This window comes from Gymnogyps californianus, chromosome 5, assembly GCF_018139145.2.
Source record: "Gymnogyps californianus isolate 813 chromosome 5, ASM1813914v2, whole genome shotgun sequence".
NCBI classification, from domain to species: domain Eukaryota; kingdom Metazoa; phylum Chordata; class Aves; order Accipitriformes; family Cathartidae; genus Gymnogyps; species Gymnogyps californianus.
In genome coordinates, this window is record NC_059475.1 from 10,659,001 (window position 1) to 10,681,588 (window position 22,588).

General features: G+C 37.3%; 1 protein-coding gene across 3 annotated transcripts in view; it reads right to left on the reverse strand.

Moving 5' to 3' along the window:
• The window catches only part of BMAL1 (basic helix-loop-helix ARNT like 1), a 28,212-nt gene extending 10,185 nt beyond the window's left edge, over positions 1-18,027 (reverse strand). The window contains exons 1-11 of one of the 3 annotated variants that reach the window (XM_050896954.1): positions 17,918-18,027; positions 17,022-17,169; positions 13,935-13,955; positions 12,872-12,910; positions 12,490-12,531; positions 11,378-11,535; positions 9,838-9,917; positions 8,728-8,820; positions 7,677-7,794; positions 5,329-5,478; positions 3,693-3,939 (exon numbers count right to left, since the gene is read on the reverse strand). In XM_050896954.1, the coding sequence (XP_050752911.1) occupies positions 3,693-3,939; positions 5,329-5,478; positions 7,677-7,794; positions 8,728-8,820; positions 9,838-9,917; positions 11,378-11,535; positions 12,490-12,531; positions 12,872-12,910; positions 13,935-13,955; positions 17,022-17,161 (1,088 nt within the window). In that variant the 5' untranslated portion in view covers positions 17,162-17,169; positions 17,918-18,027. Of the gene's footprint in view, positions 1-3,692; positions 3,940-5,328; positions 5,479-7,676; positions 7,795-8,727; positions 8,821-9,837; positions 9,918-11,377; positions 11,536-12,019; positions 12,070-12,489; positions 12,532-12,871; positions 12,911-13,934; positions 13,956-17,021; positions 17,170-17,917 lie in introns of those variants that run through there. The other 2 variants (XM_050896952.1, XM_050896953.1) reach the window with 2 other exon arrangements.
• Between the last annotated feature and the right edge of the window lie 4,561 nt (positions 18,028-22,588).

Consider the following 22,588-nt stretch of genomic DNA (forward strand, 5'->3'; position numbering starts at 1 on the left):
CTACCATGGTGCACAGAACACAGCCACCACCCGGGGAAAGCATTCTAAGACTTCCTGGTGAAGGAAGAAACAGTTGAGAAAGGAACAAAGCAGGACAAGCCATCCAGGAAGACCCTGAAATGCACACCATTTAATTTAGAAGATAGAGAACACTGTCAGAATCAAATCTGCAGGAGCCTTAATGAAGCGGCTCAAGAACATCAGAATCGAAAGTAACATGGCTGAATATGTTTGAGATCCTCACTAGAAGAACAGAGAGCAAACAAAACTACTGAACTACAGTGAACTTTGATTTTGTACATTTCTTAGAAGAAAATTTACTGAAGGAAAAATGATAGTTCCTTGAAGAAATCAGAATAAGAGTCACAATTCCAAACTATTCCAATGCAAATTAAATAGGAAGGGTAATAAGGAACAAACCTAGGTAGATCATCACTTCTTCTGCAATCTCAAAAAAGCCCAAATTAAATATTATAAAATGTAGAAATTAGTACATATTAATAACTATGACTAAGAACAGCAGGAAAAGCACTGACGCACAAAAAACATAGTATTTAAATCCACAGCATTTTTGTATTTTCCCCAGACACACTAAAAGCATTCAGCACCAATGACGTGGCTTACACCTGAAGTCCTCCTTGACAGGGAGCTCTAAGACCTCAGCCTTGGAGAAGGAAACATTACAAGTATTCATATGAGAGAAATTTGCAAACTGGCTTTTGCCTGGTGAACCTTATCCCAGGACACTTAAAACTGCTGACAGCTCCAAGACTGCTTTGATGAAGTATCTCCAAGAGCCTGTGGAGAACCACGAAGCAGCAAAACGTAGAGTCTATCTTTAAAAAGGAAGAGCTAGGAACCAAGTCAACCTTATTCCAATATTTTTCCAAGACCTTTAGTAACCAAGCCTTTTAACAGCCCTGCAGTGGTGAGAAGCCTGACATAGATGGGTAACAACCAATATGGGCATCAGTAAGCAACTTGTCAAATCTTTTACATTTACTTTCATAGCAGGATAAACAGGCTTTTTGGAAAGGAGGAGATGCACCAAATTACAGCAGATGTCAAAAGACTTGGTGAATTCAACATCTGACCATATTCTATTAAGCAAGGAAGGAAATTGTTCTTGTCCTTCTTGAGTTTCATCCTTTATTTACTTTTTTTCCTTAGCTTGCTTCTCCGATTTAACAAGGCAGCTTTGAATTCTGAAGCTGTATATGATGTCATCTGCATATATACTAAATTTAATTTTACTCTCAAATTCACCATCCAGTTTCAGTAAAAGTACTGAAGAAGTAAGAGGTGGGATGGTTCTCTTTAAAACTCTGTCCAGTGTAGCTTGTCATTTTGACAGTGAACTGTTAAGTAGTTCTCTGACTGTGGTAGCCCAGCTAGTTAGTACCTAATCTACAGCAGTTCTTCTCCAGGGACCATGCAATCCATAAGGACAAAATTTAGGGTCACAGAGAGTTTAAGAAGCGTTTCTTTCTTGGATTCCCTTGGACAAATGACAAAGGAACAGTGCAAGTCTATATGAACAAAAAACCCCAACATAGAAATAAATTGTTTTCAACTTTTACAGGTGCCTAAATATTCTCCAGTGGAAGCACAGATCATAGGATGTCAAGTTTAAGCCTACAGATGAGGCTCTCTTCTAAAAGAATTCCCTTTCAAAGAGCCCTTTGAAGTAGTATACACATGCCAAGGACTGTAAACAACAGCTGGAAAACAATTAAATAAGAGCATAAGTGTTTAAACCTAACAGGTCAACATTTTCTGAGTCTTATTATTTTAGAAATACTTCAAAATTATCCATCAGGGGAATATGTCTGATCTTTTGAAAATAAAACTCATTCATAAAGTACCATACTTAGGCATGACAGAATGGCATACTTTCTGAGCAACACAAAGGCTACAAATGCTCTCATAGCTCCCACAGTGATCACCAGCTCTAAGCACTGCTGCTGAAGAGTTGGTATTTTAAAAAGCTTTCATCAAAATGAAAAACAAAAAAACCCAAACAACCCAGCCAAAAGCCACAAACCCCAAAACCCCAACCACCCCAACCAGATAGATAACATTAAAAAAAAAGGTTCTCCTTACTGCACTTCCTCTCAAGATTATTAGCTCTATTTCCTCTCAAAGTCCACTAAAAATCAGCTGACAGACCAGACACACCCCTGAAACACATTCCAGCAGGCAGATTCTGTCAGAGTTTGGAGCCTGGGCTTTTCTACATTGTAAGCAACAGAGCCTAAGCCACAGGCAACCTGAAACAGCCTCATCTAGGCAGGCTCAATCCATCTCGACAAGGAAGGGAACCTGTTGTGGTTTAACCCCAGTCAGCAGCCAAGCACCACGCAGCCGCTCCCTCACTCCTTGTCCTGTCCCCCCACCCCGCTCCCGGTGGGATGGGGAGGAGAATCAGGAAAGAAGGCAGAAATCATGGGTTGAGATAAGAACAGTTTAATAACTAAAGTAAAATATAATACTAACAATAGTAATAATGAAATATAATAATAACAGTAATGAAAAGGAATATAACAAAAGGGGGGGGGGAACACCCAGTGATGCACAATGCAATTGCTCACCGCCCGCTGACCGATGCCAGAGCAGCGATCCGCCCCTCCCGGCCAACTCCCCCCTGTTTATATACTGGGCATGATGTTCTATGGTATGGAATATCCCTTTGGCTAGTTCAGGTCAGCTGCCCTGGCTCTGCTCCCTCCCAGCTTCTTGCACACCTGCTTGCTGGCAGAGCATGGAAACTGAAAAATCCTTAACTTAGCATAAGCACTACTGAGCAACAACTAAAACATCAGTGTGTTATCAACATTATTCTCACACTAAATCCAAAACACAGCACTGTGCCAGCTACTAAGAAGAGAGTTAACTCTATCCCAGCTGAAACCAGGACAGAACCAAACAAGCCCTCTCCAACCAACTCAACGTAACCCCTCCACTAACATCCTTCAACCACCTTTTTTCCCTTGACGATGACAGTTATTTTGATGGAAGACCCAGGTCATGTCTCTCTGCTACTTAAAAAAATTCAAGCTATTTCTTTTGAAGAAGATAAGAATTAGCCTTTTAGATAATAAATAAAATTGATGTTTGAAAGAAGATACCGCACTGGTACAAGTTCTCAAACCTTTTCCAAGAAGTAAAGCTTATGAAAACCTTTTCTTCTTACAAATATAAAAGATCACATACAGAAGTATTAATTCAGCAGAATGTGTCCAAACATATAGTTAGATAAATGTATACACTATCAAAACCTAATGCAGCCTGTGCAATAACTTAACTATGTAGTGTTTGCAAAAGTTTTCAAACAACAAGAGGTAGTAATTACAAAGTCCAGTTTCAAAATAGGACAGCATATTCTTCTGAGGATTACATATATACATTCCCTTAACAAGTGGGCAGAAATGATCCCTGGATTATTTTGTCTCGTAAGCCATATTTTTGGAGGTTTTTGGGTTTTTTAATTTAATCAGTAATACTGAATAAATACACACTAATAACTTTGAGCTCAGTCTCAAAAACCAAAGTAACCTGCAGTCAGGATTTAGTAAAAAGCTGAAAAGAACAGTCATTTCTTTTTTCAATAGTATTTACACTGCTTTAAGTAAAGCTGTCAGTAAAGCAGTGTTGGACAGTGACTTATTGTGGAAGTTATTACAAGTTCTTACCTCTGATCTACAAAAACAAATTTCCCATCTATTGCATGTCGAGAAACATATTCTGTAGGTTTCACCCTGATCTCACCGTTGACTGGCTGTGGCACTACATGAGGATGCAGCCGCCCAATTGCAACAAGACAGCTTAAATTACAACCCTCGTTATCAGGTTCATTATCTTCATCTAGTCCCATTTTTGTTGGTGGCCAGCTTTTTAAATATCCTGTACTATGAATAGTGCAAAAGCTTTTGCGGTCTGCTGTAAAAAGAAAAAAAACAAAAAACAAACAAAAAACAAAAAAGCAGTTAGGTTATGGATATTGCTTTGGAGAACTTCATCTCAGTTCTGCTAATAACGCATCTCCTCTCTTATCCAGGAAATTTGGGATACTATTGACTAAGGGATTTTTCAGCACTCCTGCTTCAATGCAGCTCATCTGAGAACTCAATAAACAATTTATCTCTGCAAAACCATTGTTTATACTGATACACCACATAGTTCAGACCAAGGTCGCTTTTGATAATCTTTAAGTAGAAATTGCATCACATTTTAGTATTTCAGCAAAGGATATAAATAATCTAAAGGACTGTTTGAAGAAATTAGTATATTAATAAATAAATAAGATGCCTTCTTCAACTTAACATGAGGCTCCTACGAAAACCAGGAACAATTTGTTTGGCAGAATATACACTTTTTGGGGTCTACAGAGGATAGCTGTACATAGCAGTGAGGAGGAAGATTTACAATGACAAGTAATAGTCAGTATCCGAAAGGAGAACTCATATTCCTCAGCACTGAGCAGGCCTTAAAACTGCAAGGAAGAAGACTTTCATAGAGAGATAGAGTAAAAGGCTTATGCCTAACTGAGCAAACTGGTTTCCGCAGGGATGAGCACTAAAGCATGATCCAAGGTTGAAGCTGTGTCCGAACCTAGCAGAAAGTACTTGGGGCAGCTATCACATCCAGAGACAAAACACTGAAATTGCCTTCTGTTCTCTAGTTGACACTTTACACTTTAACTAATACCAAATGTATTATCCAAAGTACTCAAAGAAGAAACTTTCAAATTTGGACTAAATATATATTCCAACATGTCTAGAATAATACCCTGCAGAGGAAAAAAATATTACCAACTTTGATAATGTTATGACCAAATACTTCTGGTGTAGAAATGCTGTGTTTCCAGTGCTCAGAATGTACCAAAACCACAGATGAACTCAGAATAAACCCATTTTTTGAGTTGGATATCCATCCAAATATCACTTGACAAATACAGAGCACAGAAATAGAATGGGTAACAGCTCCCCTTTGTTGGAGACACTGGCTAGAAGGTCAAGACTGAATGTGATATGATCAATGTCTGAAGAAGATGCAGTAACCACACCAGAACTGTCAGCATAAACTGCCTGCAAACATTTCGAGAAAGCAGAGATGAGAATGTGGCTTTATATCCTAATACAGTGTGTAAGAGCTGGGGGGGGGCGGGGAGAGTATGAAGAAGTAACAGACCTAGACATAGTTCAATATCTTAATAAGAAACATTGACAGTGTTCAATAAATGTAAAAATTTAACCACTGCAAATAAGCAATTGTATAAAAGAAAGCCTGACTGTCATTACATTTGGTAATAAAATGCATAATTGTTACCTTTCTTCTTTGAACAGGTTGAAGGAAAATCCTTGTCTTCTACTTTCACTGAAGGTCTATTGCACTTCATCCTACAAAAGAAGGACCGTCTTGCTCCAGAACATAGTCGTGATGGCCCAGGTGTTATATCAGTTTTAACTGGGAGTCCAGCTGTAGCAAACAGAGGAAGTGAGGAAGCCTTCTTTGTCAGGTAAAAAGTTAACCATACAAATGATTACATCATACAACCCAACTGTACAATGTTTCAACTTTGCTGGGACTGGCACAGAAGTCCTTCTATATCCTTCTTCAGAAGCAAAAGTCCTATTTTGGAGATTTTCATGTGAGTGAGTATGTGCAGGACTCAACTGACCATGTCAACATTAGAATTTCTGATTCCACTTTCTAACGTGAAAACATTGACGCAAGCTTGAGAACACAGGGTTCTAAATGCAAAGATTAGCAAAAGATTGTACAAATCCACATAGGTTTTGCAATAAATGTTGTGATTTCTTTGAATACTAATCAACTGATTAAAAATAGAGAGAGATTATTTACCCATAACCAGAGCAGTACTTCATACATAGTCACTCAATAGGCCCATGACCCTTCAGACTGCAAGACTTTTCTATCACAACACCCACCCAGAGAGCACGTATGCGCGTATAGAGCAGAAGAGGCCCAGTGCCATTCCAGGTCCATCTCAACTGGTGTGTTTCCAGACATCAGATTTTTTCATTGTTCTGATGGAAGGAGGAAAAAAGGTAGCAATGACCTACACAGGGACTGCAAATCCCCAAGACCTCCAGTTATGTGTAAGAAATCTCTCTAGCCTCACAGAAATAAGTGCATTTGAACATGCCCTAACAATAAGTCCTGACCTTTATCGTATTCTTGCAGGAGATTCTTAGATTCTTTTCTGCGGAAAGTAACCAGAGAAACACAGTACCAAAACACACATCAACTCTGGGAGCCAACAGCAGAGTGCTGGTACAAACAGAGCTCCAGGAAGATGCCTGGCATGCATCAGAAGCACAGGTATCAGCAATGCCAGTGATGCAGCTGGAGCTCCAGGGACAGTGCTCCAAGAGCTGATGGAGGATTTAAATCACACAGCAACTTTTCCACAGCTTGCTATCCACTTCAACCTTTTCTGTATGGGGATATGTATAAATGAACAGCTATAAACATGTACAAAAACTTCTAGGGCCCTGTAGGCTTTTACCGTAAGGAGGAAAACGACGATGCCAATGTTTTAGTATAAAGTGTGCCTCCCTCAAAATTAGAATTGAGTGAGGTCACCTCAAGGAGGTCAGACTCCTGCACCACATGCACTCTAAACTGCTGTTCAGCAGTGAGAGTACAAGCTGTGCCCGAGTCACTCATGCCAACACAAAAATACATACATACATACTAGTACTGTTTAAGAATATGAGTTCTTGAAATTCTACCAATCAGTCTATCATAGCAGATGGGAAGACTGTAATTCGTAGTATTTATTTTTGCCCTCACTTTGTCAGAGGCATACAAAAAAAAGGAGCTAGCACTGGATATACATGCTTGACAACCACACAAAACTAGGAGCCAGAAAAACAGCAGCTGATCCAGCTGGAGCCTCTAGGCTCACTGCCCTGGAATGATCTCTCTCAGCTTCAGTTTCTGAAGTTGAGCTGGTGGCTTCTTTGAGATGAGATCCTAGAGATTTCTACTCCTGACAAGCATGAGACTTGACCTGGAAATCTGCAGTTGTAAGATACCACCTTCTACTTCAGCAATGCAGACTCCTGTTATGAGAATGAATTAAACACCCACTCACCTCAAAAGCAGCAGAGATACAGAACTACTTTAAAATACCAGAGTGGAATAGAGCTAAGAGACATAGTAGGAAATTATGCCAAGGACCAGGTTAAAAACCTTGTAAGAGAAAGGTTAGGTCATTGATGGAAGTGGCAATAAGTAATAAATAAACAAACAGAATTCTCTAACTTGACTGACAGCTAAGGATTACCAAAATAATACTGAGTGTATTCTGACCATTGAGAATGATGGATTAGAACAAATGCTTCATATGTTTTAATGGGAAAAATGAAACCTTTGATGCCTGGAAAAAGAGAGGATACCTCACAGGTAAAGCCTGTTAAACTAATGCATCTATACTGCACTGCATGCCAAACCTACTAGCTTCTATGTTCAAGTATCTGTTTCATACTTTCTGGTTTTGGGTTTTTTCCTGTCTTTAAGCTAAAAACTTCCTTGGCATGACACACAATCCAAACAGCACCCCCCCACACACACTTTTGACATTAGGCAAATATTCAGAAGCAGTGAATCTGGCTGCATGACGTTGTTCAAAACGTGGTAATACTTACTTTTTGCATCTATAAGCCTTTCTCGTGGCGCAGTGTCAGAAGAAGAGAGCTGCTCCTTCACTTTGGCAATGTCTTTAGGATGAAGGTAATCAAATAAACTTTGACCAATCAAATCATTCTGTAGAGATTGAATATTCAGTCAAAAATTAAAATAACTGTTCAGTATATTTTCTCAATTTTAGCATCCATTATAAACAATCCTTTTACATATAGGTCTAACGAAGGAACATCAAACATCTGAGATCCAGGATTTAATGAAAGGTACATTTTCTCTGTATACTTAAGTTATGACTACATTACATAGTAATTTATTTCATTATTTTTAGTAAGAGTTTTGCAGAAATAGCATGCTCAAATCCACCACCAACAAATATTCCGGTTTCTCTTCAGTTTCACTTCATATGCTACACATTTGAAAGAAAAAAAATCATAATTGCAAATGTTGTCTTTCAATATTTACATGATGAGTAGGTATTTAATATATACCTAACTAAAGGCTGGCTGAGTAAAACTTTTGAAGCTAATACAGTTTTTAAATTTGGTAAGGAGGGCAGATGACAAAGAATGAAGAATATTATTTGCACAATATATGGTGCGAGTTAAGCCTCATGTTAAGCACATATTAAAAACCTGTCTCTGGTATAATTGCTTCCCAGTTTCCATCAGTAAGTATGCTAGCAAAACCAGAACAGACAGAAAGAAAACTAAGTCAAAAAATTCACATGAAGCTATTGGAAGAACCTCAGACTGATTTTTCAATATTTGCTTACACTCCCAATTCGATAATGCTTTTGCAAGCCTGAGGGTAAATCCCTGATCAGAATGCAGCAATCAGTGAAGTAAATTTAGATCCGTTTCACCTCCTTAGTTTGAATGGAAACCAGAAACAATCCTCTCTAATGACAAGGCAGAGAAAAGCTCTTTCTTCGCAACAAATCTTAGCTTTCAAGACAGACTACTCACATAAATACCCCTCCATATAAATGCATAATCATAAAAAAAGCTTTCAAATCTTTTAAGGCCTAACATTACTTAAAATGGAAAAGAATACCTGACTGTAGTTGAGAATCTTGAAGACAGATTCTGAAACAAACAGTATCTTCCCTCTGTCACAGCCCACAACAAAAAGAAATCCATCTGCTGCCTAATTAGGAAAACGAGAAAAAAAAAAAATTACTAAGTTATACATCCTCATTGCATCATTATAGCCTTTAAAAACACTTTGTATACAGTAGAATTTCTACACTAGGAGAGCTGTCTTAACATTTAGAGATAACTGAGTCAACAGGCAAGATATAAAATTACAATAAAGTTTTTTTTGCATCTGCAAACATTTTTGGCATCATTCTGGGCATGATGCCCAGAATGTAAAATCACTTTTATGGGAAGAAAGAATCCATGTCTTGTCCAATAATATTATGATTATGTTTAATAATGCCTTCAAATTAAAATATTATTTTAACCTATTTATTCCATCGTTCCTCTTTTAGAAACCAAACATAACCTGGATATTTATTTATGTGCCTGTAGGCAAGTAATTCCCATTTCAATAGTACTCCTTTTCAGTCACATACAAGCATGCAGGATTAGGCCCTAATTTTATAGCTTTAGAGTCACAATGCTGCAAAATTAAATTCTGCATATGCTGCATCTGGACACTGCAGTGCTTCAGAAATTACACAAGCTACTAGCAGAGCTTAACTATTGACAAATGATGTATACTCTCCACGCTATAAAAGAAGTATATAGCAATCAGCCAAACATACTAAGTCATGTTACATCAGTGACCTCAAAAAAAGGTGTTCGTTATATCATTGTACATTGAAAATCATGTCAAGGTAGCCCACGGCAGAAAGTCTGCAAGAAAACAATTTATGTACTTTTGGGTCATTCCATGAAATAACTGAGGATTCTGATGGTTACCATCAAACTATCAGAGTCTCCTCAGATCTCCCTCTTAAATCTTTCTGCTTAAATTAAGAGACGCTAGTCATCATTAAAACCCATTGACTTTATGCAGCAGTCTTGCAGATTTCTTCATTATTCTCCATAATCAGAACATTCTTAAGCCGAGATACAAGGCAGAAAAATACTGGTGTTTTGCTTTGGGGGAGTTATATTCACAGCCATTAATATCTCTTAATTAAAAGTTGAAACATACCCTGAGAATAAGATGTTTTAATTCATCATCTGATAGAAAAGCAGGCTTATAGTTTGCTTCTGTATATGGGTTTGTAGCACCTAAAGAAAACAAACAATCCCCATATCACAAACTTAACAATACACACTTAAAGGAGCAGTTGTCCTTTGGCTCCTTCTTATACTGTTATTCACTGCAGGTGTTCTTTAAAATGAAAGTTGCTTTTTGGTTTTGTTTTACTATCAACATGAGCTCTGTTAGTATTAACTTAAAAAAGGATGAAGCTTTTTTGCTAAAACACAAATACTGTATTATGTAGTAATGCAAGTTAAATGCCTTCTAAGATATAAAATGTTCCTTGACATATTTTTTAACCCAAATGCTGTCCTTGATTTATGGTCTAGTCTCAGAATTAGAAACAAAAAATAAGAGATTAAAGAATAAAAACCTTCCAACTATTTCTTCTCCTTATAACTTAGTAAAACATGACAAGGTCATGTAAGCAGATTGTCACTTAGGAACTTACAAATCAGTTCTCTCATTCCATACCAAAGACAAAAACCAGCATTACAATGACATCATCTCACAATGCCAAAAGCCCAAAATGAGCAACAAATGAGGCAGCTATTTATTAAAGAGTAATTCTTCTCATTCTATTCCCTTCATAAAGACAAAAGAGAGTCAAATTAGTAACCACAGAAGTGCTATGAAGTACTAACCTAATCAAATGACAGTGGCATAAAAAGTTAAACCTTTCAAAAATGCTAGGATAAATATGATTGGAAGACACCAGGTCTCCTAGAAACTAGAACAGCGATTCCTTCTTTAAGTTAGCTGCATCACTAGCTTTTCTCAGGGGCATATTTCTTGAAGGCTTAAGCTTTCACTATCATCACCGATTGTACCCAAGCACTGATTCACTCTTATATGAAGCTTTAGGGCATACAGAAATTTGCAACAACCCCAGCTCTTCCAAACCTGCATATTTCCCTTCAGGTGCCTGTAACAGAAACTGGTTAAAAAGACTAAAAGTGAATTTTCAAAGTACTCTCCATTCTTTCACACAGAGCTAAAGGTATGGACACAAAACCTCAGAATTCCTGTAGGAATATTACTTACACCTAAAATCTAACCTCTCTATCCAACAAGTTTTGCACATTGCCTGCTTAAGAGCACTGCTCAGTGCTACACAAGATTCAACTGTGCACTGCCACTTAAGCCCTTTGTTCCCTCCCCCCACCCGCCTCAGCTGCCTTGCTGTTGTTGAATCTAGTGATGGTGATCAATCAGGTCAGATGATGAAAAACTATTCTTTTCTCATCCACAAATTTCCCAGTCGGATCAGGATACTGGACCATGAACCAGTAAGCTATAAATGAACGTGTAGCACCCAATGCTAAGAAAAGGGGAGAAGTCCTCCCAAAACGTATTAACTTACTCCTTTTTGGCAAAAGGGCAAGAAAGGGAAAGGAAAGATATGGCTTTGGGGAAATCCCATTTTGCCATCCTCCTCCAGTCCTGTCCCGTCCCGTCCCCCCACCTTCACCCCCAATCAACTTACCACGTAATGTTTTCATATGCTGGACAGCCATTCTCAGTACAGTGAGTTTATCTAGCTTTCGAGACATAGCGTTGCACGTTGGTACCAAAGATGCCAGTTCATCTATAAAACTGTTCATTTTATCTCTACGCCTTTTTTCAATTTGACTATGAGCTTCCCTAAACAAGTAAGGTAGTGAGGAAAAACAGAAAACCATGAGAAAATAAATTAAAAAATCCCCAAATCCAGTATAACAAACCCACAAAAATAACCTCCTCCTAATAAGTTACCCTCTTATCCTCATGAAAAGAACACCCACATACAAAATTCTTCAGACATTTTATGTTCATTATTTGGGTAACAGTTATAAGCAATAGGCAAGGCTGCAGCACATGGTTCTAATTTACCAGGAAACACATATAATGTTGGTCACACAGTACACTGAATCCTCAGTTCTGAAACAATCCACTAAACAGTACAAAATTATCTAGACATTTCTACTGCTGTACACCACTTTTGTTCTTAGCACATACACTGAAACATAACAGGAATCACAAAGGTCACAGATAAGCAAATTCCAGTGTATATAAATATTGAATAAAGCATTCAGTTAAGAATTTGTAATCAGTATACTATATGAATGTACTAAGTTTTTAAAACTACCTTTTGCTGTGGCAATCTAAGTCTTCTACTCATCCTATAGCTTTCCACGTGAAGTATTTGAGATACCTCTGAACTAAACTCTTCCTAATCAGGAAAAATGATGATAAATACTAAATAATATAGTTTTTGTTTTATATTTTTCCATATTAAAGAGTAATTGTTAACACTTTTACAACCCACTATTGAGTTTGAAAGAAACAAGATGAAGAATGTAACATTACCAGAAACAGACAGACTTCAATTTCAACATTAATGAAGTGACCAAAATCAAGTTACCTACCAAATGGGTATTTTCACAAAACTATATGCAGTTTATACATGAAAAATGTTAACAGTGCAAAGATATGGAAAAATAAGAGAAGGTCAAAGCTCGAAAAAATGATTTTCAGGATAAGAAACACATGCAAATATTTCATATATGGCAAAAGGCAAGAGGCAATTCTTGTCAATACACTTGTTTAGAGTATTACCTTGCATTTTTTATTCTGCCTTGTTGGTCTGTATAATCCAATCTGTTGAGAAATGATATCACAAAGTTAGTGTTGAAAACACTAAACCTAATTGTTTTAATGCATCTTACCTACCTACTGATCCTCATTAAAATCAGTTTTTAAAAATCTGAATATTTATTTAACCTTTCTTCAGAAAAGATCATTATTTATAACTTTGTGGCTCAAAGTGTTGGGTTTTTCTGTTTGTCTGTTTTAATTTGTTCAACAATCTTAAGCCTTTGTCCCAGCAAAGAAACAATTTGGGACACATGACCACAGTGACACTGAAAACAGGTATCTACACACAGGATCCTATGTCAGTACTGTGGAACTAACATTTCAGTGACCGTATCAATAGTACCTTCCATGTTGGTCATCTTTATCTGTATCCATACCTTCCCTGCAGAAACAGAATAAAGCAATATATCACAAATTAAGCAGGATTAGCAAAACTGTTATCAAACTATCATAAAATTAGAATAAAGTATTCCTGTCATCTTTAAATTATAAATACAAAAATAAGAATATAAAAGTGAGAACGTGGAAGGACAAAAGAAGTTGCACGGTTTTTATAATATTAAAACATTTTCTTAAATTAGTTGTCTCTCCTTCAGAGCTAACAAAATGGCACAGTTTGATGTGTTTGACAGTAAAACATGCTGCAGTTCAAAGATATCATCTGTTACAAAAATGTTTTTCAGTTAACTGGGGGGGGGAGGGGGGGGGCAGGGAAAGACATATCAAAGCAGATGCTTTTCATGCCTTCATCAGAAACAGGGCTACTAACTTGCATTTACTATAGTTAAAAGTTCAACCAGAGGCAGTTATCAACGTGCCTAGCATAAAATTCACAAATTGCTCTGAATTACTTTGTGCAGATGCCTGTGTGTTCTACACTTTATTTTGCCTTATGGTAGTTGATTTTGGGGTAGGAGATGGTAATAATCTAGACCAACGAACCACTGGAGATGGCCAAATGCATGGACAGAATGAGAGCCTGTATGACACTAACAAGGCACATTTTAAATTTCAGTGTAAATGCATGGCTTACTTTTGTCTCAACACGTAAAAAAAAAAGTAAGGAAGGAGGCATGAAGAATAAAAAGGATCCCCCTTATTACATTTTAATATTGTAACCGTATGTACAGAAATAAGGAGGAGAGGAAAGCGTAAGTTTTCATAGCTGTATCTGGTAAAAAAAGCTGAATACTGAAGACTACAGCACTGTTAAGACAAAAGAATTAGTAAGAGAGTTTTTTTATATATATAAATCTGTACAACTGTGCTTAAAAGGACACTTTTAAGTCTGGCTTATTCTGGTTTAATTTTTATCTGCAAATTTTAAGTAAATGGGAGGGAAAGGCAAGGAAAAACACCGAGCACCTTTTTCAAGTGAAACCAATCATTAAAATACTTATACTTACTCAAAAGGAAAGCCATCAAGTCTGAAAAGAAAGAAAAATAAAGTACACCATATATAGGAAATAAGAATAATGTCTTGCATTTTCTGTTGAAATTCTCAAGCTAACTTATATTCTATTTGAAATGAAAAGAACAATGAAAACCAAGACCATAGCAGTGAACATATTCTAAGGAAACAAGCTTGTTCAAATTAATCTGCTTTCTGAAAGAATAATTCTGCTTTTTAAGAAAAGATAGCATAGTTCATTACACAATGTGAAAAACTAGTAAAACAACTAACATAAATTATGTTATGCAAATCACTGAGATATTTTTTCATCTTCAGAAATGGAAGATCTGTGCTTTATGCCTGTTGCCCTTGTGGTTACATAAATGGGATTTCAGAGGACTCTAAAGCCAGAAATTAAAATAAATAAATAAATAAAAATGTATCCCAAGTTTCTCAGTTTTTTATTCTGCTCAGCAGGACAGATGAACATTTTCTTTTGATCAGTACTCAAGTCCTAATTCTGAACTTTATACAGATTCTAGCATATCATAAGGAAATTAAAGAGAATTTCTACATGCAAACTAACTGCTGGCATCACTTCAAGACTGTAAAGTGATCTGAAATACCACTGAGCTTTGACATGTTAAGAGGCTACGTTTTATAAAAGTCATATGAAAAATCTTCTCATATTAGCCATTAACATACTAGTTATTCCTGTTCAACATTGGACATTAGCCTTAAAAATAAACATGGTAGCCTTTCATATATTATTCATTGCACTTATAAATCAATTATCTTTGTGATTAGTTTGTAAAAGAAGTCTGAATAATGCTAAAGGTCGTCTTCATCTCTCAATTTGCACATTTGAGTTACTGTCTTAGTCAATGGCTCAAAGCACTGCCGATGCTCACCAAGAAAGAGCATGCAGGTCTAGACTAGGACTTAGAAACAGAAACGAGGCTTTAGTTTTCCACTTGTGATGCCACCTTTAGCTACAGGATGCTTGTTGTGACAAAATTCATTTTAGCCTTAGAAAACCCCAGAAAACAAAATCTAAAAGAGGTACAAAATAAGTTACAAATGCTTCAGGATAGTTTGTTTTCTTATTACATATTATTTCAACTGAAAACACTACTCCCAAGAAAAGAAATTAACTGTTTATAGACCTGTGCATGAAGTCTTGGATTCCAGCATTTGACTAAAACAGACCGTAGTGGAGAACAGACAACCTTTACTGAAGTGACAGCAATAGGTTGGACAGGAATTTTCCTGGAGGAGTGGCAGGAGAAAGAATTGGAAAGAAGCTCATGTGGAGAGCTGAAAGCGCAGCTGATGAATATGCTTGCTTGTACTTGAGAGGTGAACAAAGAACCACACTAAAACAGTCAGGTTCTGCCTTCCTTATTCCCTGACTTCACTGGTAAATGAAGCATAAAACTGGACACTCAGACAATTTATGTAAAAAATAAATTTTTAACAGGCAGCAAAAGCTGAATAGTAGCATTTCTGAACATTTACCGATACATACATATAGAAGGAAGGGTCAAGGAAGTTTACCTTAAGTTCTATTTTAAAATAGGAATATTTACTAGCCACCTTTTCCTTTGCAACACAACATGAACTGTGGTATGACGACAGCTGTTGTAAACTTATTTTACTTAGGATTCAAGGAAACAGTGTTTTCACATATTTTAAAAAAATGCACACACAACCTAAAGGGCAGAATTATAACCTACAAGAGCAAGCTGTCTTTTGGAAAAGAGGACTTGAGCAATGCTTCCTACCCAGAAGAATAAGATGGAGAAATCCTTTCTAGAGAAGAGGAAGTTGGTAAGATTGAGGCTGTTCACTGAATTTTGTAGTAGTCAATTCAACTAGAGCGAGTCATGTACTTTTCAGGAAGACTAAATCCATATTTGAGAAAGTATGTATGCAGTATGTTTGTGGTCTTTAAACAGTACTTAAAGTTTTGCATGTAAGTTCTCCTGAAAAGAAATCCTATGCACAGGGAACCTAATTCTTAATTGTCATGCTCAGCATGGATTAAAAATTCTAGCCCTCCCTGTAAAAAGAACTGCCAACAATCCAAAGGCCCGCAATGATAAAATTTGTTCTAAGTTACATAAAAATGGACTACGTAGCAGTACTAATAATGGATGGGACCCATTCACAAATTACCCTGCAGCTAGGCTTTGTAAAGTTACATAGGAGGTTTGCACAGTGACTTAGAGTAAGTAGGTTGGCCTTGGTGTACCTCATGCAGAAGACATTACGCTTTTCAAAATTTGGCAAACTTTACTACAACCTTCACTATTCTACAGCAGAGTTGGTGTGATTTCTTTCTATTTCAAATACCTGCCCCAAGAGAGAAGCTATGGCTTGGACAGTACTTCTGAGCACTGTTATATTAGCAAGCTTCCCTTAAAGAGAAGCAGCTTTCTTGAAACAAAACCACATTCTACCACTGATTCAGACGAAACCAAGTTTTTATTTTGTCAGGAATAATAGCCTACAGTCAGGGACCAATACAAGATTAAATCAGTTGATTAAATGAAAGACAGATCTACTGCCTCAAACCAGAGGCTATTCAGATTCATATTCAACTAGGAGACCAAAATAGCTTCATCAGGCAAAGGCTGGCAGCACACTGATAGGAAGTGAGTAAAAAGGCAAAAAATAGGTGAAGAAAAACTATTTGCAGTTTTGCTTCTGCTTTTTAAGGAATTTATTATCTTCCTTCCCACTAGTAATTCTATTTCCTATGTAAATGGTAAATATATAATCAAAACCTTCACACTGTACCTTTCATTTCTATTAATTTTTCCCCCCCTCATAAGCCAAAGGTTTCTTTCCTCAGCCTTACCCCATCTGATAGCCCTCAATTCTAGCTGCACCGCGATGAAGGCTTTATTTTTATTATTAAATAATGAATTTTCTTCTTAGTGCACAGTGGCTTTTTTCTTTACTAAAACCTTTACAACAGGTTGTCAAGAAAAGGTTATTTAAAAATTGCTATAAATATTTCTATCGTCTCCCCCACTGTATTGTTGTGTTACAACCTCTCTTTAGCAGTGTTATATCAAGAGAAAATCCAACTTACTGATAATCAGTAGAGCTTCCCTTTCTTTTCCTATTACAATCCATTCCTGAAGTGCTAAGGGAACTGGAGATCAAGTCAGCAGGGTCTGGTGACATAAAGTCACTAATTGTAGAAGATATGTCCATCCTTTGGTCTGCCATTGGATTGTCTAACATTAGGGGGAAAAAAACCAAAACAAAACAAACCCACAACCAAAAAACCACTGCATTAATAGAAGCAGAAACTTACATATTTTTAACAACCAAAAAAAAAATCTCAAACTTAGTATTCTTAAAAACGGCAAAAAAAAAAAAATCACAATTCTATTATTTCGTTTTGCCATAAAACAGATAATAGGCAATTTCTCCTTTTCCAGTTACTGCTGTACTGAATATTGCACACGAACCATGACCATTCTCAAAACACGTTACTTCACACAATTGTTTTTAAAGAATTGTCAGCATGATCTTTAACTAAACCAGGTTTACTCTTAAGTTAACTGGCCAGCCAACTGCTTCTACCCAACATAAATAAAGGATAAGTTCTGTCTGTCTTTCGCTGACTGGAAACACTAGTTTTAGTGTGTCTCTCCGTTTGAAGATGGTATTATCAAAGTTCATAAGCTTTGAGAGTTCTAATTCCACTGAATTTCATGGAACAGAATTCAGAAGATTTCCATAGAAAATCAGATCAAATAAACACCTCCACCACAGCAGACCCTACAAATAAAAAACTAATAACCCAATGATGGTCTGAGACGACTAGTTAAAGGTACAAAAAAATCTAATCAGCTTTTTCATGCAAAACATACACATTTTAATCCTCTAGACTGCAAATAATTACATTGTTGGAAGAAACCCTGTGAAAAGTTTATTCATTACTAAAGAGCATCAACTGTGAAACAGAAGAGTTTTTACCTGAAAGCCTGTCTTGGAAGCCTAGATCCACCTGGGGAAAGATGATGATGCTCAGCCTGAAGCAGCTGATCACCTTAAAACTCTTCCATGCCTCATATTCTGTAGTCAAGTACTTTCAAAAATCTGAATGGGAAGAAAACCAGAAAGCTTAGAAAACACTTTCAAAACAAGTTTGTTTAGAACAATTGTTTTAGACACAGTTTACAACAGCAAATAGATGTTTTCTACTCAAGGACTGAATTTTAATTTCCTTACAAAGTGTAGAAACTTAACCCATCATCAAAAGGGTTAGATGTTGGGATATGCATCTCCAATGGACCAAGCTTTGGAACAGAAGGAATTTCTTCAGCATCACTTTCTTTTGGACCCTGCTTATCATTCTTTGGTCTTTGCATAAAACCCCTCCACCCACAAACAATGATCAGATCTGAACACATTTGTTGTCAGATGCTACCAGAATGAGTCAAACTGCTGTTACAGTGCAAGACAGACTTATCCCTTCACTCCTGGCTGCCTCACTTTTAAGGTGGCCATAGCAGTAAGACAGTTTGGGCTTGGCTCACTATTTTATTTTCCCTTGTAACAGCAGCTGGCATTTTCAAAGGAAAGGGGCTTAAACATTGTTCTATTCTGCAGGCTTCAAGTTTTAAATAAAATCCACACCCCATACTACAACTCAAGTCCTCAACTGTGTCTCCCAGCTACGCTGTAAACTTAGTGGCTGTTCTGCAGGTGGATGTCCTCCCCTTCCAGATTTCCATCACAAACCAAGTTTTTCAGCAAAACTTACTATGCAAAACTTAAAAACGGTTCTAAGTCTGCCTCTTGCAAAAAACTTTGAAAGTCTTCTGGATACACTGGTTAATGCATCTGTGAACATCGTGACTGCCTTTCCAACCCGTGATGACAGCAGAACTTCCCAATTACACAGCTCAGAAAGCTCCCATGACACTCTCAGAAGTTCGCAAGTCAAACAACCAGTATTCTGTCAACATAACCACATTATAACCAATTCTACTGAATCACATATATAGACATGTTAAGAGTTATAAGCCAACAAAAACCTCATAAAATCCAAAGTCAATGGTGTAATTTTCTTCAGCTCTGCCAGAATAGCAAATTCAGAATTTATTTCAGAAGTTTAAATTATCTAAATCACTGGTCCTGTTACGGTAATAACAGTCAGGCTCACAGCTCGGTCAGGCAAGTCATTGCCTTAATACCACCAACTTGAACAGAGGATCACTGTTCTAGAAGCAGAGCTTTCAAACTGCTGCTGAGGGCTCATCATCTATCTCACCTGACGACTTCTCTGTGGTCCTTTCTCAAAAATGAAACAAGAGTCAGCTATTTGCGAATGTGGGGACATACTGGTACAGGCAAGTTAAGAGGCCAGCTGACACCAAAAGGTCACTGACAAAAGCTAAATCAGTACAAGTTTAAGTCAAATTATAAATTGCCATTGAATCCGTAACCATAGTTTATTTCACAAGGCTTTCATTCACACTAATACAGTTATTTGTAGATCAGGCCTTACTTTCTTCCTGTATCAGCCTTTTGCTAGTTGTCTGCTTTGTCTCTCAATCAAAGTAGTCCAACAACTATAAACTCAATTATGTTACTGTGGTTTATGAGATTACTGCAGCTTAATTTACAAGCCACCAGTTAAACCACAATCACTGACCATTTTTCTGTGCTTGGTTCAGATCCAAAAACATTATCTTCAACCTCAGCTGATGTGCACAAGTTAGTTATAGCTAAACTTAGTGTGGCCTGTGGCTAAGCCCTATGAATCCAATGATAAAAGCACTGTCACATCAAACTACCTACAATGCCTCTTTTTTACGCTACCCAATTACTGTGCATCCATGATTCAGTCTTGGAACCTAATACAAAACCCAAGCACTGTATAATGCACATACTAGAAACAAGTAGTTTCTAAAATTTCTGGCCCAGCCACCCACAATTAACTTTCAAAAGTTCCTGAACACCTCTATATGTGAGTGTACTTGTTGAACTCAGATTTTACTGCTTAATATAATTTCATGGACCACTTATGACCACCTCAGACAGAAGGTTCGGATAAGCTGGAATTAAAAAAGAAAAAAGGGAAAAAAAGGTTTTGTAAGTTTAACACAGTCCTTTCCCTTTAAGAATGCCTATAACAGTCAGCATTTTAGCTTAATAATCAGAACACTGCACAAGTCACTGGTGTGCTTTAATGAAAAAAAAAAATGCTTTCTTGTTCATCTCAAAACAAAAATTTCAAAGCAGTTTTATAGAAAAAAAATCTTGAAATCCAGTATCCATTCAACCATGCCACTATTTTAAATTATAACCAAGTGTCTATATTTGATAGTTTCAAAGCAGCTATTTTAAGTGTCTTGACCATTTAAGCAGAACAAAATTACATAAAAAACAGAATTCTCAATTTCAAGTCAGCCCTTTCTCTACCATGTCCCAAATGCTCATCCCAGCTCTAACAACCACAGTCCTACATTTTAGCATTATAGGAGTTAAGAATCACGCATGTCTCTTGAAATGAGGTTTAAAGTTAAGAAAATGTCAACCCAATGATCAGAGCAAAAATCAGCATGCCGCACTATAATAAATAGTGAACAGTTCAGAGACATGTTTTGTTGCAAGGCTTTCTTAAAATTCTGAAAAAATGAATATTTTACTATCTTTTCAGCCTCCAGCTGCTAGTTGTTCAATGACTCAAAAAAATCCTTTATGAGAAGAAACACAAAAGTTACCCATATATATAAGCAAAGTTCAAATCTTCCACTTATGATGCCCAGCCTGTTGCCAAAGTACTCCAAGGACCTACTTGAAACTATGCCATGTAGTCCACTTCCTGATTAAATTCTCCTGTAGATGAGAATCAAACAATATTTTGTCATTGTATTGCATGACAGTGTCTCTCCATAGCCTGTTTGGGACTACTTCCTTCAGGATTCCCTTCCCTTGCATTCAATTTTTCTCCAACTCCCTGTAACAAGGCTAATGAGACAGTAAAAACAAATCTTGCTATTCATACCTTAAAAAAAAGTTAGATGACACGTGACTAGCTTAATCATGCAGCAAAGCTGATCATGAGTACATAAACATCTCTGAGCAAATCAAGGTCAGAGCTAAAGTAGGTCAACTACATCTGCCAAGCACCCATCTGGGAGTCAAGACCTCTTTACACAAGCACCACTAGTTTCAGTTGACTCTTGCCTAGGAGTAACTATCTCCAACATACATACATATTTATTCTAAAAGAAATGCAATTCATAACTTTATGAATCAGAAGTGACTCATATCTAAAAGCACTCTTTTGCAATGACAGAGGAAAACTGTGGTGTGGTTTCCTTAAGAACTAATTGAAAAGATACTCATTGTCCCTATGCGTAATGACTGAACCAAAAACAGCTACAAAAAGGAAATCATCTACTTCCCTTCACAGCAGTATCCCATCTCCGAAGATAACTGTCACAGTACGAACTAGTAAACAGAAGAACAGGATTATTTATCTTCACTATCTGTATTTCTTCAAGAGGTGTTGTAGATGTATGTACACTCCAGATGCGCATGCACTCAGTAAGGGTGGGAGATTTCTGCTCAGCAGCACAAGGACTGCAAGCGTCCCTATGATGATTTCAAGATGCATACTGGCACACATGGGCATGGCTGCTGCAAGTAACAAGCAGTTCCTACATCAGAATCTTTACTATGAAATACTCTGTAGGAATCAAAGGAAGATCTTTGAACTGAAGCAGTGGTATTTTCCTTTTCCTTCAGTACTTGAGGAGCCGCTGTCAGAATACTTCATATTTGCCCGATATATTGATACTGTTTTGTTTTAATAGCACATTGGTGTTCTTTGAACTCCCTAATACTATTTGCAAGAACAGTCTGTACTCCCAGAAGATAAAAAGCCCTGTGGCTTCCTCTCACATGCAGATGCATCTCACTGCACCCTCTGGAGCAAAGAAGTGATTTTACCCTGGTTTGCTTGTTGAAGTCATCCTTTTACCACTCACTCATCAGCATGTTCACCAACCCCTGCCAGCCTATGATCCACATCTGAGTTTTGGAACTCTTCCCGACCCAAGCTCTTAGCAACATCGGTAGCTCATGTTCCGACCCTGTCCTTAACCACACACACAGAGCAGCAGTGATCCAACAGCTTCCTGCACCTCTCATGTTAGCAGCTGCTGCTACCCAGCCCCTCACAAGTATCCCAGAGCACAAGTATCCCCTGCTCTGTGGAAGGCAGAGGCACAGCCTTCAGCTGCTCAAGCGACTTACTGTTCCAATGGCTGCTCCCCGTCTTTCCTAAGGAAAAAGTAGCAGGCTAGAGGGAAACAGCCCATAGGGGGGGAAAAAAATCTCCAATAAACAGAAGAAAAAGTCCACATGCACAAAGAACACCTTTCAGCTCTAGGAAGTTAAATGTAAAGGCAGTTTCTCAATAGATCAATATACTGTCCATATGCACTCTCCTACTGAAGACAAGTCTGTTCATCACTAATGTCTCTGAGAAAAGACAGAACAAGTTATATCATGGCATCACCTCACAGGAGTTTTCCAGACTGTCATAGTGGTAATGGAGCCACAGGACAATATTTTGCATTTTATCTTGTTCACAGAGCACTTAGACTTCCAGTTCAAGAGGGGCCTCAG